This window comes from Pteropus vampyrus, unplaced genomic scaffold (assembly GCF_000151845.1).
Source record: "Pteropus vampyrus isolate Shadow unplaced genomic scaffold, Pvam_2.0 Scaffold26, whole genome shotgun sequence".
Taxonomy (NCBI): Eukaryota; Metazoa; Chordata; class Mammalia; order Chiroptera; family Pteropodidae; genus Pteropus; species Pteropus vampyrus.
Window position 1 is genome coordinate 3,149,268 of NW_011888807.1, and position 18,964 is coordinate 3,168,231.

General features: G+C 33.2%; 2 protein-coding genes across 3 annotated transcripts in view; both read right to left on the bottom strand.

Moving 5' to 3' along the window:
- The window catches only part of NSUN3 (NOP2/Sun RNA methyltransferase family member 3), a 48,526-nt gene extending 43,464 nt beyond the window's left edge, over positions 1–5,062 (bottom strand). Inside the window, exons 1-3 of one of the 2 annotated variants that reach the window (XM_011356399.2) lie at positions 4,862–5,062; positions 3,952–4,061; positions 1,876–1,956 (exon numbers count right to left, since the gene is read on the bottom strand). In XM_011356399.2, coding sequence (XP_011354701.1) covers positions 1,876–1,956; positions 3,952–4,061; positions 4,862–4,876 — 206 coding nt within the window. In that variant the 5' untranslated portion in view covers positions 4,877–5,062. The remainder of the gene's footprint in view (positions 1–1,875; positions 1,957–3,951; positions 4,062–4,861) is intronic. The other variant, XM_011356400.2, reaches the window with a different exon arrangement.
- A 4,284-nt stretch (positions 5,063–9,346) lies between these two features.
- ARL13B (ADP ribosylation factor like GTPase 13B) overlaps positions 9,347–18,964 on the bottom strand; it is a 63,335-nt gene continuing 53,717 nt past the window's right edge. The window contains exons 8-10 of the mRNA XM_011356431.2: positions 17,742–17,907; positions 16,683–16,751; positions 9,347–11,602 (exon numbers count right to left, since the gene is read on the bottom strand). Of these exons, the coding sequence (XP_011354733.1) occupies positions 11,526–11,602; positions 16,683–16,751; positions 17,742–17,907 (312 nt within the window). The 3' untranslated portion in view covers positions 9,347–11,525. The remainder of the gene's footprint in view (positions 11,603–16,682; positions 16,752–17,741; positions 17,908–18,964) is intronic.

The following is an 18,964-nucleotide window of genomic DNA, read 5'->3' on the forward strand; positions in this document are numbered from 1 at the left end:
TTATCAGAAGTGACGGTGGTCTTGGAGATTCCCTGGTGACGATTTACTCAGATACAATCTTAAAACAATTACAACATCTGTATCAACAAAATGCAATGGAAACACGAAGGACAGAACTAATTTTGCCAAGGGTATATGGGACAACTTGACGGAGAATTGGTTAATGAGAGTAACAGTAATAAAAACAGTGCTAACACATTATGAGGGCTTACTGTGTCAAACACTATTCTAAGCCCTTTGTGTATATATATATAAATTCATTTTACCTTCCCAAATAATTATATGAAATACATACTATGTTTCTTATTTTACAGATAAGGATAGTGAGGCACAGAGATGTTAAGTAACTTACCTCGGTTATATGCTATAAGATGTAGAGGTGAAATTTGAACCCATATTTAACCACACCCCTGTACAGAGAAAGAAGAGTCATTCCTGGCAGAGGGAACAGCATCTCCAGTCCCAAAAGGATGAAGGAGCTTGTCTAGTCATGATATCTAGTCCAAATATAATACTGCAGATAGCAGCGGAGTTAAGGGAGTGTTTACTCTAGTGACACAATGGAATATAGTGGCATTAAGCAGCAGACTGACACTGCGGATTGAACACACTCCCATGGCTCTTCCAAATATAACATGAGTATCTTGGGCAGGTTACTTAACCTCTGTATGTCTCATCTTTCCTATCTGTAAAATAGAAATAATAACTACCCCAGAGGGTTAAACAGAGGATTATGTTACTATTTGTAAAGTGAATGGGACACTGCTTGGCATTTAGTGCCATAAAAGTGGTTGCTAAAATAAGCAAACACACACTAAAGGTGAGAGACTATGGAACAAGGCTATTGCAATATGCCAGGTAAGACATGATGAAGGCCTAATTAGTGAAGATAAAAAGGAGATCCAAATTAAGAAGTTTCTCAGGTACAACGAAACCATTTGATGGGCATTTAGATCTTGATGGGGGCAGGGTGATGGTGTGTGGTAGTCCGTAGTTAGGGAATCTCCAAGACCACTCTCACTTCTGACACCAACTATAAGTTTGGAGTCCCCAAAACCAATCTCAGGTTTGGTTATTAGCTATCAGGATACAGAGAACTCAGTGTTATACTCATGGTTATGGTTTATAATAGCAAAATGATACAGATTAAAATCAGTCAATGTGAGAGATGTATGGTGCAGAGCACAGGAAAGGTCACAGCATGAAGCTTCAAGGACAAGGACAAAAGTTATTCTTCTGGACAAGAATAACTTTTTCCTGCAACAATGTGTGACAATATACACAGGAGTACTGCCAACCACAGAGGCTCACTAGAGCCTTGGTGTCTACATTTTATTGGGGCTGTCACACAAACATGACCGACAGCCCATTTGGCTGATCTTCAGACTCTGGCCCCTCTAGAGGATGGAGGTCAAAGGCCAGAGGCCAATCTAATATCATGGCCTATAGCCCTCAACCATAAATCATATTGTTAGATTTTTCCCATGTGGCCCAAGCCCCCAGGTAAACAAAGACACTCTTAGGCAGGACATGCCACGGGCTTAGAGATCACCTCCAAAAGCTAAGGGCAAATGTCAGACCTGTTTTTGATTAACATTCATTCTTTACTACACAGGTTATGAAGGTGTGGAGAAGGAAGGAAATTAGATTGATGGTGATGCCTTAAATTGAGATAAAGTATGCAAGTAGCAAAGGATATCATAGGTTTGGAATGAAAGAATAATAATATGCTTTTGCGTTTGCCTGGTATGAAACTAAGTGAAGTTACTACCAGAAAACACTTAGAAGTATGGAACTGAAACTTGAGAAGGACTGCAGAGCTTGAGATGACAGCACATTGAGAGAAGACTAAAGTCATGCCATAAATGGGCTCACCTGGAGGAGAACATGTCAGCAACAAGTAGAGCAAAAACTGAACCAGTGTAAATTCCAACTTTAGGGCTGCTCAGAGGGTGACTTGGCAAGAAAGGTTATTACAAAAAAATTAAATTAAATTAAATGAAAATATTGAGTTAATTACTTTCTAGGTAAGACGAAAATGCATTTCTCTTTCCCTGGAAATAAACTCTGCGAAACTGAATTGCAAATACAATATTATGTCTTGTAAATAAACAGTTAAAAAACAAAAATGTTTCTGTTCTTATTTCCCTATGCCATCTTCCATGCTAAGACTACTTTCTAAGCTGAGAAATCCTTTATTTTGCCTATGGCAAATTTAGCACATATTTATGCAAAACTTAAACTACCATGAAAATCCAACAAAAAGGTAGATGAAGCAGAAGCACAGCTAATTAAATGGATTTGAGGTTCACTGCTCATTTTGTTTAGGGTCAAATACTAATTTATAAATCTGTCTGAGCACATTCCATACAAAAACTCATTACAGGGTATGGGTAGCCAGATTACTACAAAGTCTGAAGACAATATACTTCTTGAAATCTATTTTTTTAAAATCACCCATGTATGCCTAATTACATCACAGGTATGAGAGGCATATAGAATAAGGGTGAGCAGTGGAAGTTCTTGAACCAGAGAGCCTGGGCACAAATCCCAGCTCTGTTACTTACTAGATGAGTGAACTTGGGAAAGTGACTTTAACTCTGCATTTTCCTCAGGTGAAAAATGAGAAACAAACCTCATAGGTTTACTCTGAAGATCACATGGCACATAAGAAGCATGCAGTAGGTATTTGGTTTTTTGGATATTTTATTTGGATACTTTTGCATACTAAATTTATTGCGCACGTCACTATTCACTGTTTATCCTGTCTTCTCTATGATAGAAGACACAATTTTAAAATCTAGTTTTGAAATAAAAACAACTATAAACATTTTCGTATTACAAGTTAATAAGTATTCACAAGTCACTAAGACAGCTTAATTTTGTCTAAAATTATCTCAAACACTTCAGACTTTGAGTCAAGACAATGTTTTTTTTTTTTAAATACTTAAAACTGTCCTTAGTAAAGAAATTCTTATTGAGTTGAACCAAGAAGACATAAGTTAGACAATTATCGACCAAGTTCCAGCTGTTGTCTATACACATGTAACTTTTTTCCCCTGAGCAAAATGTACTGGAGTTTCGCCCCTAACTTCATAAGCAGTGCACGCTCTTCCCTCAGCCTAAAATGACTGGTTCCTTTTGCCAAGGTAACTCCTATTAGTCACCAATACATGTCTTCTCCTCCAGCCTTTGCTGGCACCGTCAGGCTTTGTTAGTAAGACTGGGTACTCCTGCTTATATTTTACCAGGGTACTTATGGAATCAGAAGTGTATATAGTTTTAACCAGGCTCCTCCTCCCCCATGGACACCAGACTGAAAACAAACTGAAAGTGGGGACTGTCTTGCTCTTTGAATTCCACAGGGCACCATGTTCTATGTCAGAACTTAATATAGAGAAATATTCTGATGAAAGGCAAAACTTACTCAACATACAAATCAAACATCTCACTTCTATGGATTAAATGTTTATTTGTTTTCTGTAATACATTTAAAGAATTTTTGTGTTCAAAACAGATAGCCACAGACACAGGGAAGAAATATAATTACCAATAATGTAACTTTAGCTGAGAAAGCAGCACTGGCTTTAAAGATTTATTGTATTATCTTCTGAATTTCAGAAACTAGTCAAATATTCTCAAAAGTTTTAAGATTTTTGTTACGGTATAATTAATTTTGTCAAAATGGTGGGCATTCCTGTTTGAAAGATCAAAGCAATTGCTCAAGGCAAAGGCATAACAGTTTTTGCTTACTATCAATAGTTTTTTTCTGCCCTTTCATCTCTCTATGATTCGATCTATTCCCTCCTAGTTCTTTCTACTGTGGCCTTGGTAGGTCATGGTTTAGAAGCCAGATTTAGACTCCTTTATCTTTTATCCTCAGAGCACCCCTCCCCCAAAGGGTTTATTTCTTATTCTACCATAAAGCATCAAAAGATGAATTATACTAACCTTACTGTATTCCAGGCATCTCCAAGCTCTTTGGAATATTGCTTTTCAAAATGATCCAAAACAACTTTGCAAATCTGTTTTGCAAGCTTCCTCTCTGATTTTGCTTTCAGCTATGATGATAAGAAAAAGTTGCTGACACACTCTATTAAACTTCAACATTGTCTTTCCTTAAGAACACTTTTTTAGCTAATTGCTAGTTCTTGTAATGTTAGCAGTACTTCAAATACAAGCAACTACTACCAAACTTTTACAAAAAGAAAAAAGAAAAAAAGAGAGTTTCTCCAAATGATTATTGCTCAAATGTAAAGCAATGGTAAAAGCATTATCTAGTAGTGTTAACATAGAAAGCTGCGTCAAAAGAACAGTTAGTTTAAATAAGTCACTTTAGATGTTAACATTAGGGGGAACTCAGTGAAAAGCATATGGGAAGTCTGTATTATCTTTGCAACTTTTTTGTATATGTAGAATTATCCCAAAATAGTTTTTAGAAGTCACTCTAGTTTCCTTGGAAACGTCCTTGTAATTGTTTCATTTACTCGTCCAAAAAATGTTTAAAGGATCACGTATGTAACACGCATCGTTCTAAGGTCCTAAGGCAGACCAGCGACAAAGACAATCTTAGCTCCCGAGGCGCTTGCATTCCGCTCAAAGCTGAAGGGAGTTAAGTATTAAAAGTCTGCAAGCTGCACTGCACAGTTATCTAGGTCGGGAATGAATCTTGGAAGAAAATCAGAGAACGCTCACGAGCAAGCGTCAGAGCACTCAGCATTATTCTAGGGCTTTGCACTGTGAAACCAGAGAAACCCAGAGATCCCGAAGTTCCCCCATTCAAGTCCCCCCCGCCCTCCGCCCCCTCGACCCTTAAGTGTCGACTTCAGTCAGAGGCGCCCGGCCGGTTCCCAACCCTCACCCGGGTCAACACCATCCCGCCAGGCGATACCAAACAATAAGTCTACACCGCCCGACATCTAAAGCTACCAAGGAACCAAATGAACAGCCAGATTACACGAGTTTCCCCGGAATTCGCTTCCTTGCCGCAATTGTTTCAAATTCTCGCGAGAGACAGCTTCTCTTGCATTCTCGAAATCTTGCTCGGAAGTCTAGATCTCGCGAGAGGCACTTACGCAGCTACTTCCGCGGGTGGCTAGAGAAGGCGCTGCCTGCTCTGGGTGGCGTGGCGGGAGTCCGTGGGCGGTTCCTTAGGCGGCTCAGCCTTAGAAAGTCACGCCTCTTCCTGAACAGTCCGTGGCTGCTGTGTGCGTCGAGCTCAGTAAAAACTTGAAAATCTTCGTCACTATTAGGCTTTGTTGTATGATCATTGTTTTAAAATGTTCCCAAAGGCTAACCTAGGTGCTGAATTAATTACCAAACTTGATGACTCCAGTTAGCCCAGATAGTCAGAAGTCAGTATAAAAGGATGGCTATGAGGAAAAAATTAAGTCATACATTTCCTAAAGGTGTCCCATTGGGATAATCTTTCTTTTGATGGAGAGGGTTAAATGATTAATTGATTGAAATACACAGTAAAGCACTTAGCGCAGAGACTAGGAAACAGTAAACGCCAAAATGTTAGCTGCTGCTGTGTATTATTTTCACTATCATGATCTTAACGCTTATCCAAGTTCTGATACCAAATGCTTGAAGACCAAAATGACTACACACTAGCCATCTCACCCACCTTTACCAGAGACAGTATTACTGGTTCGCAGCAAGGTATTACACTCATTCTGATAGGAAGTTTATTTGTTCATTCAGTGTTACTCTTTAATTATTCTTTTGACAGCAATCAGCAACTTAGAGAAAATCAGTGCTTAATGTGGTCTCTAATATTGAATGAGCACCAACATTCTGAAATCCTTGATGCTCAAAATATCAGTATAAGTGTATACCATTGGTGCAAATCTTAGGGCCATGGAAAAAAAGATAAATGACGTTACCATTAATGTGGTTCGAAGTTTAATATATTTATTTAAACAAGTTCCTTAGTAATTTAAAATTTAGATTTGGTGCAAAAGAAAATATAGTACTAAAGTGAAATGATTAAATGCAGGCGATTTGTTAGATGTTAGGTTACAGTCAATTACCTTTCAGCCTCTATACGTAGAGATTTTATATATTTTTCCTGTAGTCATTACATAATGTTGCATTTAATAAATTAATATGGTAATATATTTGCAATGTAAGCATATAAAAGACTTTTAAGGAGTTAGTAGAAATCATATGTACTATATTTGTTAGAGAAAGGGGATGTTATGCTTGAAAAGAGATATTATTTCTATTATATTGTGACTCAGCATATTTCTATTTTCTAATTTTAAGTAATGCATATTGAAGAAAAAAATTTTAAAGCCTACGAGAGTGATAATTAGGCATAATGGCACTAAAGATAATCACTATTAACATTTTAGTCTATTTCTCTAATTTTATGCATTTTCAAGGTTGATCAAACAGTATGTATAATGAATGTATTTTTTCTTGTTTTTATGAGCATTTTCTTAAAAATTCTTCATATACATCATTTTTAGAAGTTGCATAATAGTTGAAAGTATGGAGGCTATCATACTTACCAGCTATTTCATTACTGATAAACATTTTTGTTCAGAAATCTTTGCACATGATAAACAATTTTTATATCCTTAGGGTAGGTTTTCAAATCTTTTTTATTTTTCAAATCTATTTCTTTTGTAAATTACCTGCTCATGTCATTTATCTACTGTATGCATGTTAGTGCTATTTATATTTATGTTTATATTAGAGATGTTAACTATATCACGTTTTCAAGTATTTTCTCAATTTTTCCTACCACAACTTTAAATGTGAAAATACTTAAAATTTTTATGCCATCAATTGAGTTTTGATTCCATTGCTTTTAGGCTTGGAAATTTCTTTGCACAAAGGGGAGCTACTTCTGTCCCCCCCCGACACCTTTTTTAACATTTGATCTTTAATATTTAACTCCTTAATCTATCTAGAATCAATATTAGTGTATCACGAGAATGAGAATAGATTTCCCCTACCCCATACCAAAGAGCTACTAGAATAAACAAAATAAACAAAACTCCACATTGAAATTTAAGACTAGAAACTGTTAGAAGCAGACTTGTTTCAAAACACTGCAGACATAAGAAATTGAGGTAACACAAATACTAGAAATTGTTTTTTTTAATTATAGTGTTAAAGAATGAAGCAGCTTAAGAATTTACCGCTAAGCAGGAAAATAATGTTTACATATCTAAGCAATTTTATTGTTAAGTCATTTAAGAAATGTTTCAGAATAAGTATACTTCATAGACTATCTTCTATAATGTCTTATGAATTTTCATATTTACTTAAAACATCTCAAAAACTTTCATGTACATATACAGTTTTATGTGTCAAAATATAAAGACAGGCTTTGTAGTAAAACAATCTGACATTAAGAGAGAACATTAGCTCCTTAAAATGGATGGCAGAAAAACACAATTGCAACCTGCCATCAACGCAAAAGAACAAAGGATAGTCAGTTATAGAAATCTTGCTTTGACTTCAAGTGAGTAGCTAGTTGGCTCAGGCTCTCATTTTATTATTTTAGGCCTCCAAAGTGGTGTGTACAAAGCCCAGCAAACAATCCACTGGGACTGGGAAGTAAATATAATCATTTATATTTTTATTTAATTTTACCTAATCTTTTAAAGATGTGTAGGGGGATATATGTACAAAGTGCAATAGGACATGTCTATAACTCTTATGGACTGGAACTTGTCCCCTCATGTTGAAGCCTTAAACCCCCTCCCCAGTACTTCCGAATGTGACATATTTGGAAATAGGGTCTTTCCAAAGGCGATTAAGTTAAAAGGAGGTCTTTAGTGTGGGTCCTAATCCAATATGATTGGTGTCCTTATGAAAAAGGAGAAATTTGAACAGAGACACTAGGAGAGAACACATACAGAGAAAAGACCATGTGAAGACAGGGAGGAGGCCATCTGTAAGCCAAGGAAGAGGGGTTTCACAAGAAACCATCCATAACAACACCTTGATCTGGACTTCCAGACTACAGAACTATAAGAAAATAAATTTCTGTTGTTTAAGGCACCTAGTCCATGGTACTTTGATATGGCAGCCCTAGCAAACTAATACAATAACTTAAATATAAATGTAAACTAAAAATGTTTACTGAAAATGCTGTAGTATAAAGATATGGAGACCACTGATTCAATTTCCTAGATCATAAATTCTGTCTCCTCATCAGCACAGAGGAGGAATTTACAACTCAGGCTCTAAACAAGCAAATGATATTCTTCCTGTTTTTCTTTTAATTATAAGCTAATCCTCTCATTAAAAGCAATTCATTTCAGATTTGCTATTTCTCTCTCAACAACAAAAAGAGGCTTCTATAATTGTTTCCACAAAGCTAATGGGTTATTGCTATTTTGATCATTTATACCACACTTTATGTTTTGAAATATCTGGATTTGTTCTTTGGATCAGCTAGAATATATTCCTTGATAAATAAAATAGTCAGGATTAGCAGAATTAAGTTGCAACACATACTTTACTTAAAAAAAAAAAACTTAGGCATTAAAGGCAAGGATAATAAAGTTTCTAAGCTACAGCTTTATTTCTATAAACAGTTTCACTTTTGATAAGCTTTTGCCACCTAGAAGCACTGGATGGGAGAAATTGAACATAAATAGCATAGCATATGGAACCGAATAACAAAAATAAAATATTGTCAGAGTGAAAGAACATTTAGTAGATCAGCTTGCAAATGTACTAGTATATTCTACCACTGAATATCTCTGGGCTATTCACAGGAAGTTTTACCTATGAAGAGAATTACAGTCCTTCATGTGGCACTTAAAAGAGCATTTAATTTCAAACTTGCAGAAAACATGGCATTTATTTTTTACAAAATTACAAATTTGCTTCCCCCATTATTAAAGCCAAATTATAAAAATTAGCTTGCAAAATTGAGGAAAATACACAATAACTGAAAAACTCACTAACAGTATTTTGCAACTTCTTTCTAGTGTTGCTTCCATGCAGTTTTCTATTTGAAATAAATTACATAAAATATTGTATATGTTATATGTGCATTTTACACGTAAAGGCATATAGAATTATCTTTTAAATAAGTAAAAATACATCTTTTGGTAAGTAGCTTTAACTTAAGACAGATATCAAATCACCTAGAATCATAAGATGATCTTTTTTTTAACTGCCTTTAAAACGACAACATTCTTTCCCACATATATAAAAACTTATACAGAGAAGTTTTCATGTAAAATAACAAAAAATATATTATTTTAATCTACTGACTTAAAATTTTTTTCAACAGAAGTCATATTTAAAAAACACTTTTCTATTGTATCGCCTCAAAGGAAACATTTAAGTTTATCAAATGAAGAGAAAACAGTACACTGTTATAAATTATTTTTATTGAATAAAAATGTCATAACTCATGATGATTAATTATAAAAATGCAGCATAACAAAATAGGCATTTAACTGTTAAAAGCCACCTGGATTTACAAAAGTTCTTTTAAAATATTTTTAGAATGCTTTAAAGATACAAATTAACTTCCGAAATATATAAAACATTAATTTCACTTTATTATGTATTTAATTTTAATCAATTATTTTTAATAAATGGACTCAGTAATTAATGTACACTACAGTAATCACTGGTAGGAAACAACAGTTTCTTACAACATATATATTCTCAAATTAGATGAATATTAAAAAGGTGGCAAAAGTATGTTTAGTGTTTCAAAAAAATGAATAAATGTACATTACAAAAGAAACCAAAAAGATGTACAAACAAGTTTTTTCCCTTTAAAATCCAGTTCAAAATTTTCATTTGTCTCCTTGTGTTGATCTTCCTTACATTTCAGCCACCTATCGAATTTAGGTTGTTATGAATTTTATATCTACAGTGGAATGCTTTTTACTCAGTGTGCTGGGTAGGTCCCATGTACAAAACTCAAAAAAACTCCGTAAGATGCTGACTAGAGTAAATATGTGACCTGGCTAATAAAAGTTCGATAAGTAAAAAAATGTAAATAAAATGTGATGCTCTGAAGTAAATTTTAAAAGTAAATAATCATTTTAAACAGCCTTAGACATACTTAATCATGTTAATGTCAGCAGTATGTCTGATGTCAGTACATACTACCGAACTGGACAGTTTTAACAAGGTGACATAGAAATCATACGATTTATAGTATTTTCACCTTAACAGAAATGTATGCCTTCAATTAAATGCAACGTTATGAATCTATTACTCAAAATATACATCTAAAAGTCTGTCTAAATGCCAGATGAATAGAGAATCCCACAAATGCCATTCTTCAGTACAAAAAAAAAATGCTATTATTTTAAATTGAGAAATTCTTTTGGAATTATTTCTTTATAAAAGTAATTTTAAACCAACATTTTTATTCTTATTGCTTCAGTACCCAAGCACTCCCCTGTTATAAAACACAAGTCTCTGGAACTACAGTAGCTTTTTCAGTCCTTTTGCCTTTAATATCAAGGCACTAAAGAATTATAATAAACCTAAGAGTTACTGCAGCTACTGATAGAACAAAGGAGCACCTTGATCCCTGAAAGGGTTTTAACTTTAAAAGAGGTGTTATTGGGACATTTAATAATATCTCAATTACATTTTTACTAATTTACAAAGCATTTTGGTCAAGAAGGTATTTCAAGTCACATTCATTAGGATACATCACCAAAGAAATCAAACGACAGGAAAAAATTGAACTCTCTCCTTGGGTAGTGCTTTTAAATAATGTAATTTGTTAGAATTAAAATCTGAGAATCTATTTTAAAAATGTTATTTTAAAATTAAATCAAATTAGAATGTACACTTGAAGAACAATACTATTAAAACATAACTCAAACCATATAAATATATCTGTTTGTATAGTTTAAAATTAGGTCAAATTAGGATATACACTTCAAGAACAATACTATTATAAATAATATCTCAAACCATATAAATATATCCTAATTGTATAGTTAATGTTTGTCCAATAAGTCAACTCCATTTTCCAGACACAATTTAAACAAAGTATCTATAGAAAAGTATACAGTCAAGATCATAGTAATTAAAATTCTTAAACATAAGTTTTAGAAAAATATAAAAAGTTAAAAATTTAGGTTATAAATTCCCAAGAGTTCCCCTTCCATGCATATGAATCTTATAAAAAAATGTTTAAGCTACAGAAATAAAGACTATTAAATAATAACGAAGGTGTGCAGAGTCCATTGGCTCTTTTGTTGAAAATCTTTCCTTCAGGAATACACCCATAAGTGGGGATGTATAAACCATAGTCAATACTAAATCTTGCTAACTTGGTCCAAATGCTCATCCCATCTTCTGGTCATTTTGCTGCTTCTTTTTTTTTTTTTAAAACATGAAGAACATGGATAAGTAATTATCCTATCAGTCAGGTCTTTGGCTATTAATCTCCTCACTGAAATTGCTATGGTTATCTTGCCCCAGTTATCAATGGTCAGGGTTTTGCTTCTTTGAAAAAGAAGGTGCTCCAGTTTATCTTGCCATTAAGAGAGCTCATCCACGTAACCTGGTTATGAGATCATGTCATGAACATCACTGTTAGGTCTCTGTCGCACAGCCAGGGGAGGCAGTGGCTTCCCGTAGAAATCTACATAAAGAAGGGATGCCAAGAATAAGAAACAATTATGGCAGATTGAGATTTTTGACACAATTCATTATTTGCCAACCAGTACCTTAAAAAAAACAATAAGACACTTTGACTTGACAGATGAAGCAATGGGTGGGAAGAATAGAAACGAAAAAAACAATCCAAGAAAACTTGAATAAATTTAAAACCTAACCACTAGGGTAAATTCCTAACACTAGATTATAAGTTAACTTCTATTTAATTTAATAAAAAGCTACATCTAATGTATATGTTATTAGTTTTGCTTCCAATTATATGTTCACACTGGAAGAGATATAACAAATATTCAAAATCTATTGAACCTCTTGTCAAAGCCCTGATAAGTCAGTATCTGTACAATCCAGGTTCTTAGCCAATGGCTATTACTTCTAGGTATTTTGGGAGACTTAATTAATTATCTTAGCATTCTAGTAAGTAGGAATCTTTTATAATGATACTTCAATATAGTTCAGTGGTTTAGGGCATATTTGATACAAAGTCTTAGTTTTTATTTCATATTAAGTTCCTATCCATTCACTATCATAAATTGGCTTATAAATTTAATAGCATATGTCAACTTCCAGTAAGTCATTATTTCTGGTCTATTCTCTTAAAATTATTCTAGAAGCACGAGTTTTCAGGATCCATTGAAATAAACATATTGAAAAGGTATTTGGGGCTCATTTCCAGTTACCCACGTGTCTAGAGTTTCGCTAAGTTACACTCCATGGTATTGCTGTCTCAGCATCCATTTTGTTTGGGCGAGTGGCCTGTGGGGGCCTTAAACAGATATTAGTCTCTCATGCAAGCACATGCCCTAGATAACTGCCTACAGAATCATAAGTAAATGTTAATTTCCTGATACAACTTCTCTAATGGCCCTTGTGATTAACAGTCTCCCTTGCCTTGCAGGGCCTTTTCTCAGATAAGACCCCAGTGGAATTTAGCAAAGCTCCACTCTTTTTGATTTAAATTGACCAATCTGGCCTTAGCCTGAGAACCCCAAAGCACTCCACCTACAGACCCTAATAAAGGCATGTGCCTCAGGTCCTATAGGTCTCTCTGCCTGCACCCTGTTTTGAGCAGCTGCTGTGAAACCCTCAAGACGTGCTACATACTTCCTCCAGGACCTGTGAGAAATAAACTCTATTTCAATTTTTCTTGTGGTCTTTTAGAGCCTAAGCTTACTATCCAGTAACCAGGGGCTCTACTTAACAAATGTTAATTTAATAAAGTCCTAACAGCATTTAAGAAGCTTGGAAGTCGCCACTCCATCCTAACAGGAAGTAAAAAGCTAAACAGACTGAAAAATAGACAGGTCATCTAGGATCCATAAGAGAGGAGAGGTCACAGGATAAACCACTGTCTCCAATATTGGAGAGTCAGGCAAACACAGGGAGTCTCACTTTACTGGAGCAGATGTTCATGTACAGAAATCGCCCACGGAACCAGTGTCCGGGTAGGAAAACCTAGAAAAAAGTATCTGTTTCCCTCCCAAGAAATTATTTTAGTTTTGCAGTTTGTTTCATATTTTTTATTTGCTGGAAAATTAAATGATTATATACAGAGTAGGGTTTTTACTACCTGTAAGGTATATTAAGTTGATCTTGGTACTCAACTGATATGATCAACTTAATTGTTAATATCCATTTTTATATTTTTATAAAGGGCTTCAAATATTTTGAGATGAAAAACTGAACCTTTGGAATTATACATACTAAATTTTATCTCTCTTCATATTGTAAGATTTGAAAATATTCTTTAGTATGTACATTTGGTAATTTTATCAAACAGAATCTTTGATTTATTGCTCATAAGTATAATACATTAACGTTGACATGGACTGAGAGTATTTAAAAAATGAAATAGATTCTTTTTAACTCTCTTCTCTGAATGCAACTGTTTTACCTGTTACACTGAGCAAGCTTTACGGATATAAAAGCAATTGGAAAAGAATTAAATTGCTATCAAGGTAAATGTCTGTAAATCAAAGAACAAGTAAGAATCTGCCTTAAAATTTCCCAGTCTGACTATAACAAATTGTTTTTCATCTCAGTAAATTTTAAGTGCCAAACCAATTGCAATTAATTTTTAATTATCTACTCTAGTTCATTATGTATCTGAGTCTAATTGCCATCAACCAAATGCAAAGAAATGAGAAGAGGATGCAATTATAATATTGGCACCTATTAGCATCTTAGATGACTATCTCATGATAAATCCTAAAAATTAATATAATTTTTAACAAAAACTTTAATTTATTATATCTTCTCTCATCCCCATTAATGTAAGCACAGATGATTATATACTATTTTTGAATCCAGTTTAGGTATACTTTAACTTAAAATTTATGGGAAAAGAAATAAAGATATTTTAAAAACTTGTGAAGTTATAGTGTTTTCTTCTCTGCCATGGGAAGCTAAATTTATGATATGAACTAAAAATTAACTGAAATATAAGAATATGTTAGTCTTAAACTTACAATTCTTTTCCTGGAGTTCTAATTTAAAAACAGACAGAAGAAAGCAAGAAAAAAATAAAAAATAAAAATAAAAACAACCTTCTCAGGCCATTTTTAACCTCTTTTTCCACTTGCCCTTAACTGAAATGTTCCCCCCTGCTCTATGCTACCAGTAGTTATTTTCTCATTCTACATACTTTCCCTCAGAAACAGGAAACTATCATTCTCTCAACTGTATTCATTCAGTAAACAATTATAGACCATCTATTATGAGCAAAGCATTGTTATTGTGTGATGACAGCTAAAACAGCAAAAATTTACCTACACATCCTCGTACCCATCTGGATCCCTTCATTTCTCCTGAGCTCCAGAATCTTACTTGCACTGGACTACAGACTTTTCCAAAGAGATAAGCCTACAGACACTCCAAAGCAACTTCCTTCTTCCTCATGTATTTTCAGTATTAGAGATAGCACCAATCTTCCAGCCCCTTGAGCCAAATAATCCTCTATTTCTCTCTCCTTCAGCCCACACATATATTCATCAAATATTACTTATTATCATTGTTAAAATATTCCTTGCATACATTTTTTATTCTCCATTTCAATTTCCACTCCTCATTTGATACTCCAACAGCCTCCAAATTGGACTCCTTACTTACCTAGGTGTGGCCACCATCAGGTCTGTACTTCACATTGTGTCAAAAATTGTCTTCCTAAATAACAAATCTACTAATATTATTTCCTTGTTGAAAATGTATAGTGTCTCTTATAAAATTATAGCAAGTCCAGACATCTTCAGATGTATATGTGAAGTAATTTCCAACCTGGCCCTAAACTATAATTCCAGTTTCAATGCTCTTTATAAACTTAAATTTCCTCTTACTCTACTCTTCCCACATGAACTTAAGCTCCAGTCAGAAGTAACTTCACACTATTTTCCAAATACTAAATGTCCTCCTGCCCACCTCTCTACCTTTGAATAGTCTATTTCTTCTGCTTATTGACTCTTCCCATTCTTTGAAGGCCCAATACCATTTTCACTAACTGTCCATGCATTTTGTACACAGTATTCCAATTCTGCACCATAGAACATTTAACCATATATTGTGAATTGCCATATATACTATAGCAAGCTAAATTCTGTCTTCTCTATTAGACTAAGGTCTCTAGAAAGGCAAAATTTATGTCTTATCTTGGTGCCACCAATGTTTTAGGTAGTGTCAAATACAAAATAGTTGTTTGTTGGATGCCTGATTCAGAGAAAAAATATTTGTCAAAAAAGAAATTATTACTTTCTCTCTCTCCACACACCACACACACACACACACACACACACAGTGTATATATATATATATACACACACACACACACACACACACACACACACACATATTAACATTACCTATTTTTTCCTAACAACATAGTGAATATTTAAACTGATAATGTATTATAACCTGCATGATTTCAGAATATAATAAAACAGGAATTAACTTATCATAGTCAATAAAAACACTGTGAAAGTCAGTCAACCAGAAACATGCTTTCACTGTAATTCTGATAAGGTCTAAGGACAAACATTTCTGTCTTTAGAAATAAAAATAAATCCTAAATTTAATGTTCACTAATGATTATGAAGAAAGATTTCATTACTGACCTATGGTATTCTGAAAAAAAAAAAAGCACATTTATATTTATATACTTTTTGAATAAAAATATTTTATATAGTTTGATATAACTTCAAATTATATGGTAAAGCTTTTCTAAAGATTAAACTTCTGACATTTTTTTCCTAATAAACAGATCTCCTTAGGAAACCAGATTAAGTAAACTAGAGCCACCAAAAAATGAATTGGATGTTCTTGATGGAGATATTTATTGAGCTACATATATTTAATTATCCTTTTGCATTCTGGAAGTATTTTATTGAAATAATCTAGATTGATGGTCTGAATCAGAACTCCTGCCTGTTGTACAAGGCAATTCTCTACTTCCAATTGTCCTTTCTCTAGTTTTCCATTTGTGGAGTTCTAATGCTATATACTGGCTTAACTACAGTTTATGTTAATTTCATCCAAAGAAAATTATCTTGAGGCAATAAAGCCTTTAATAACTTTCTTTCTATTTAGCTAAATCTTATTTGGTATACTTGATTGCCCTTGATTCCACATTGTTTTGATCTTCATTTTATTATTCAATAACTCAGTGTCTTAGAAGCAGAGAAAGATCAATTATGTGGCATCATTGAGTATATTGAACATGTATAAGACAATAAAGTTTTTAGCACTATAACTGTAATATCTATTTAATTTAAATTGCTTTAAAACCTTTCCCTTTCCATCACTATTTACATAAATATATAATGAATAAACACAGCTGTGATTATTTTTACCTCTGTATTCTAAGGTAAACATCAAATCAAATTATATAGAAGCAAAGGTACTTAAGAATTAAAAAAACAAATTAAATTGAAAAAGTGAAGTATAATGAAAAAGGATGGCTATGAAAAGACTTCCAAAAATAAAAGTTTGTTGAAGTCATGAGGTAAAGAAAAGTGAATGTAGAATGTATAGATGTGTGAAAACTGATCCTTTTGCATTACCATTATGACGGATTTCACCAAGAGGCTCAAGTTTTGGAAGTCTAGTGACTTTAGGGGTTCCCCAGCCAACTAAAGAAAAAGAAAAACATTTAAAACACTGTTAAACAATGCCTCTTTAGGTCTGTTGCAAGGATCCCTCCCTCAACAGGAATGTACATAACATGTGATGTCAATTCATATATACTGAATGATACAATACTGAATAGCCATAAACCCATGTTAAATGGTTTCTTTTTAAAAATGTAATTGTAAGTTGGTAACATTGGCTTTATGCTTTTATTTTCCTTTAGTTAAAAATACGAGCATATTCGCCCCTACCATAAATAAACTTAGGCTCTTACTATAACCTATAGCTGAGGCCAAAAGAAATATTTACTTATTAAATGTAGTACTAGAAGTGAGTCTTCAAATAATTCTCAAAAGAAAATGTTACCAGCTAAAGCCTTCTAGCAGGGCTAAAAGGACACTATAAACATATATATTTAGATATTTATTGAGCACCTACAGTATATGTGCTACTATGCCTCATGCTGAAAAATTACTCACAATTATTATGCAGTTAGTATATCTCAGTGCTTCATATGTAGTATTCCATTTAATCCTCATAACAACTTAGAAGGTGGGTGTGTATGTTGGAAATATAACGAAAAAATTCACATATCTTGGTTTCAAATGTTAATTTTCAAGATGAAAGATGCAATTTTTTAAATGCTTATGTTAGCCATCTATTCATTAAACTTAAATTCTTTTTAGCAATCTGGGTACTGATATTTCAAATAGTACTTGAATCCATTCTAGGAAGTACCTGGGTAAGGTTTTCTTATTAATTTTTACTTAATTTTTTTATTTTTATAAAACATTTTTCAAGTTAAGAAAAGCAATAGATATTTATGATGACAAATTCTGAACAAAACAAACAGAGCAAAGAATTTTACCTTTTTCACAAATTCACAACATAATGAATACGCCGAATAAAATCTACACCGTTTTTTTCTTTTTCTTTTTCTTTACTGTTTAAAACCGTATTTCTAAATTCAGTATCAATATCAATTTACTCACTGGGAGGAGGTGGTGGGGGTGGCGTTGGACTCTTAGGAGCAGCGTCATCTGTATTAACAGGTTCTACACGGTGACTCCTTTTTATTCTTAGTTTCTTAGTTTTCTTTTTATTGTTATCTACAAAACATAAACATGGAACTTTATGCCTTTGGGAAAAAGTAAACTTCTATAATAAAAATCAAGACTAGAGCTAGAATACTGATATTATTACCACAGAAATATAGCTTCAATTCAACTTTGAAATTATTACCAATAATGAAATGTAAACTTGCTTTTACTAAGAATAAATTTTCTAAATGATTGCTTATTGAATGAATGATTAATGAATGGGATACAAACAGCAAAGAGCCTATATTCTAAGTTCTGTGAGAGGTTATTTAGAATACAAAAAAAGTTCACATTTCCAAAAGTAATATATTTTTTCCAAATGTCATTTAAGTAAGTATAATTATCAAATTGCAGGGATCTCTATAAAACTCAAAATGTGCTGGGGAAAGAGGAGAAGTGTCGATAGTAGGATATATATAAAAATTCTAGGTATAAATCGTCCAAAAGTAATATTTTGAAATGTTAAAAAAAGACCCCAATCGAATCTAAACAAATTACCTATTTAAAAAATCCCAAACAAGGTATGCCCAATATAAATATACCTAACCCAAATCACATTAGATCTTTCAGAATTAAATTTTTGTTCTTCCTAAAGATAACTATTTACATATTCTCACTTAAGCACATATAAACATTTTAAGAACATCTATGTTGTTAACATGTAAACTTTAATAATGTAAACCAGAATAGCATAGTAGTTAAATAACCAAACATCAGAGTTATATTTTCATTAACAATTCCAAACTACTAAATTTATATCTATGTAATAACATTTTCTAAAATGGGAATTCTGTTATATAAGAAATAGTCGACCTCTATGAAACCTACAAAGGAATGAGAAATAAAAACATATTTAGAATTACGTTATTTTTTAAAAATATATTAGTGCCATTTGAGACATTTTACTCCAGATAGAAATAAAGACATCATTTTACAATTAAAGCTGTAAGCTTTATAACTGGGAGAAAGGAAAGAGAGCCTCCAGAATGATATGGTACTTTAGGGTGGGCGGAAGCTCAGGGTCTTGGAAGAGGTTAAGACACAGAGCAGATGGTCTGAAGTGGGGCTCAGCCTGGCCACAGAAATCTATGATTCTTAAATAAGTTACTCAACCT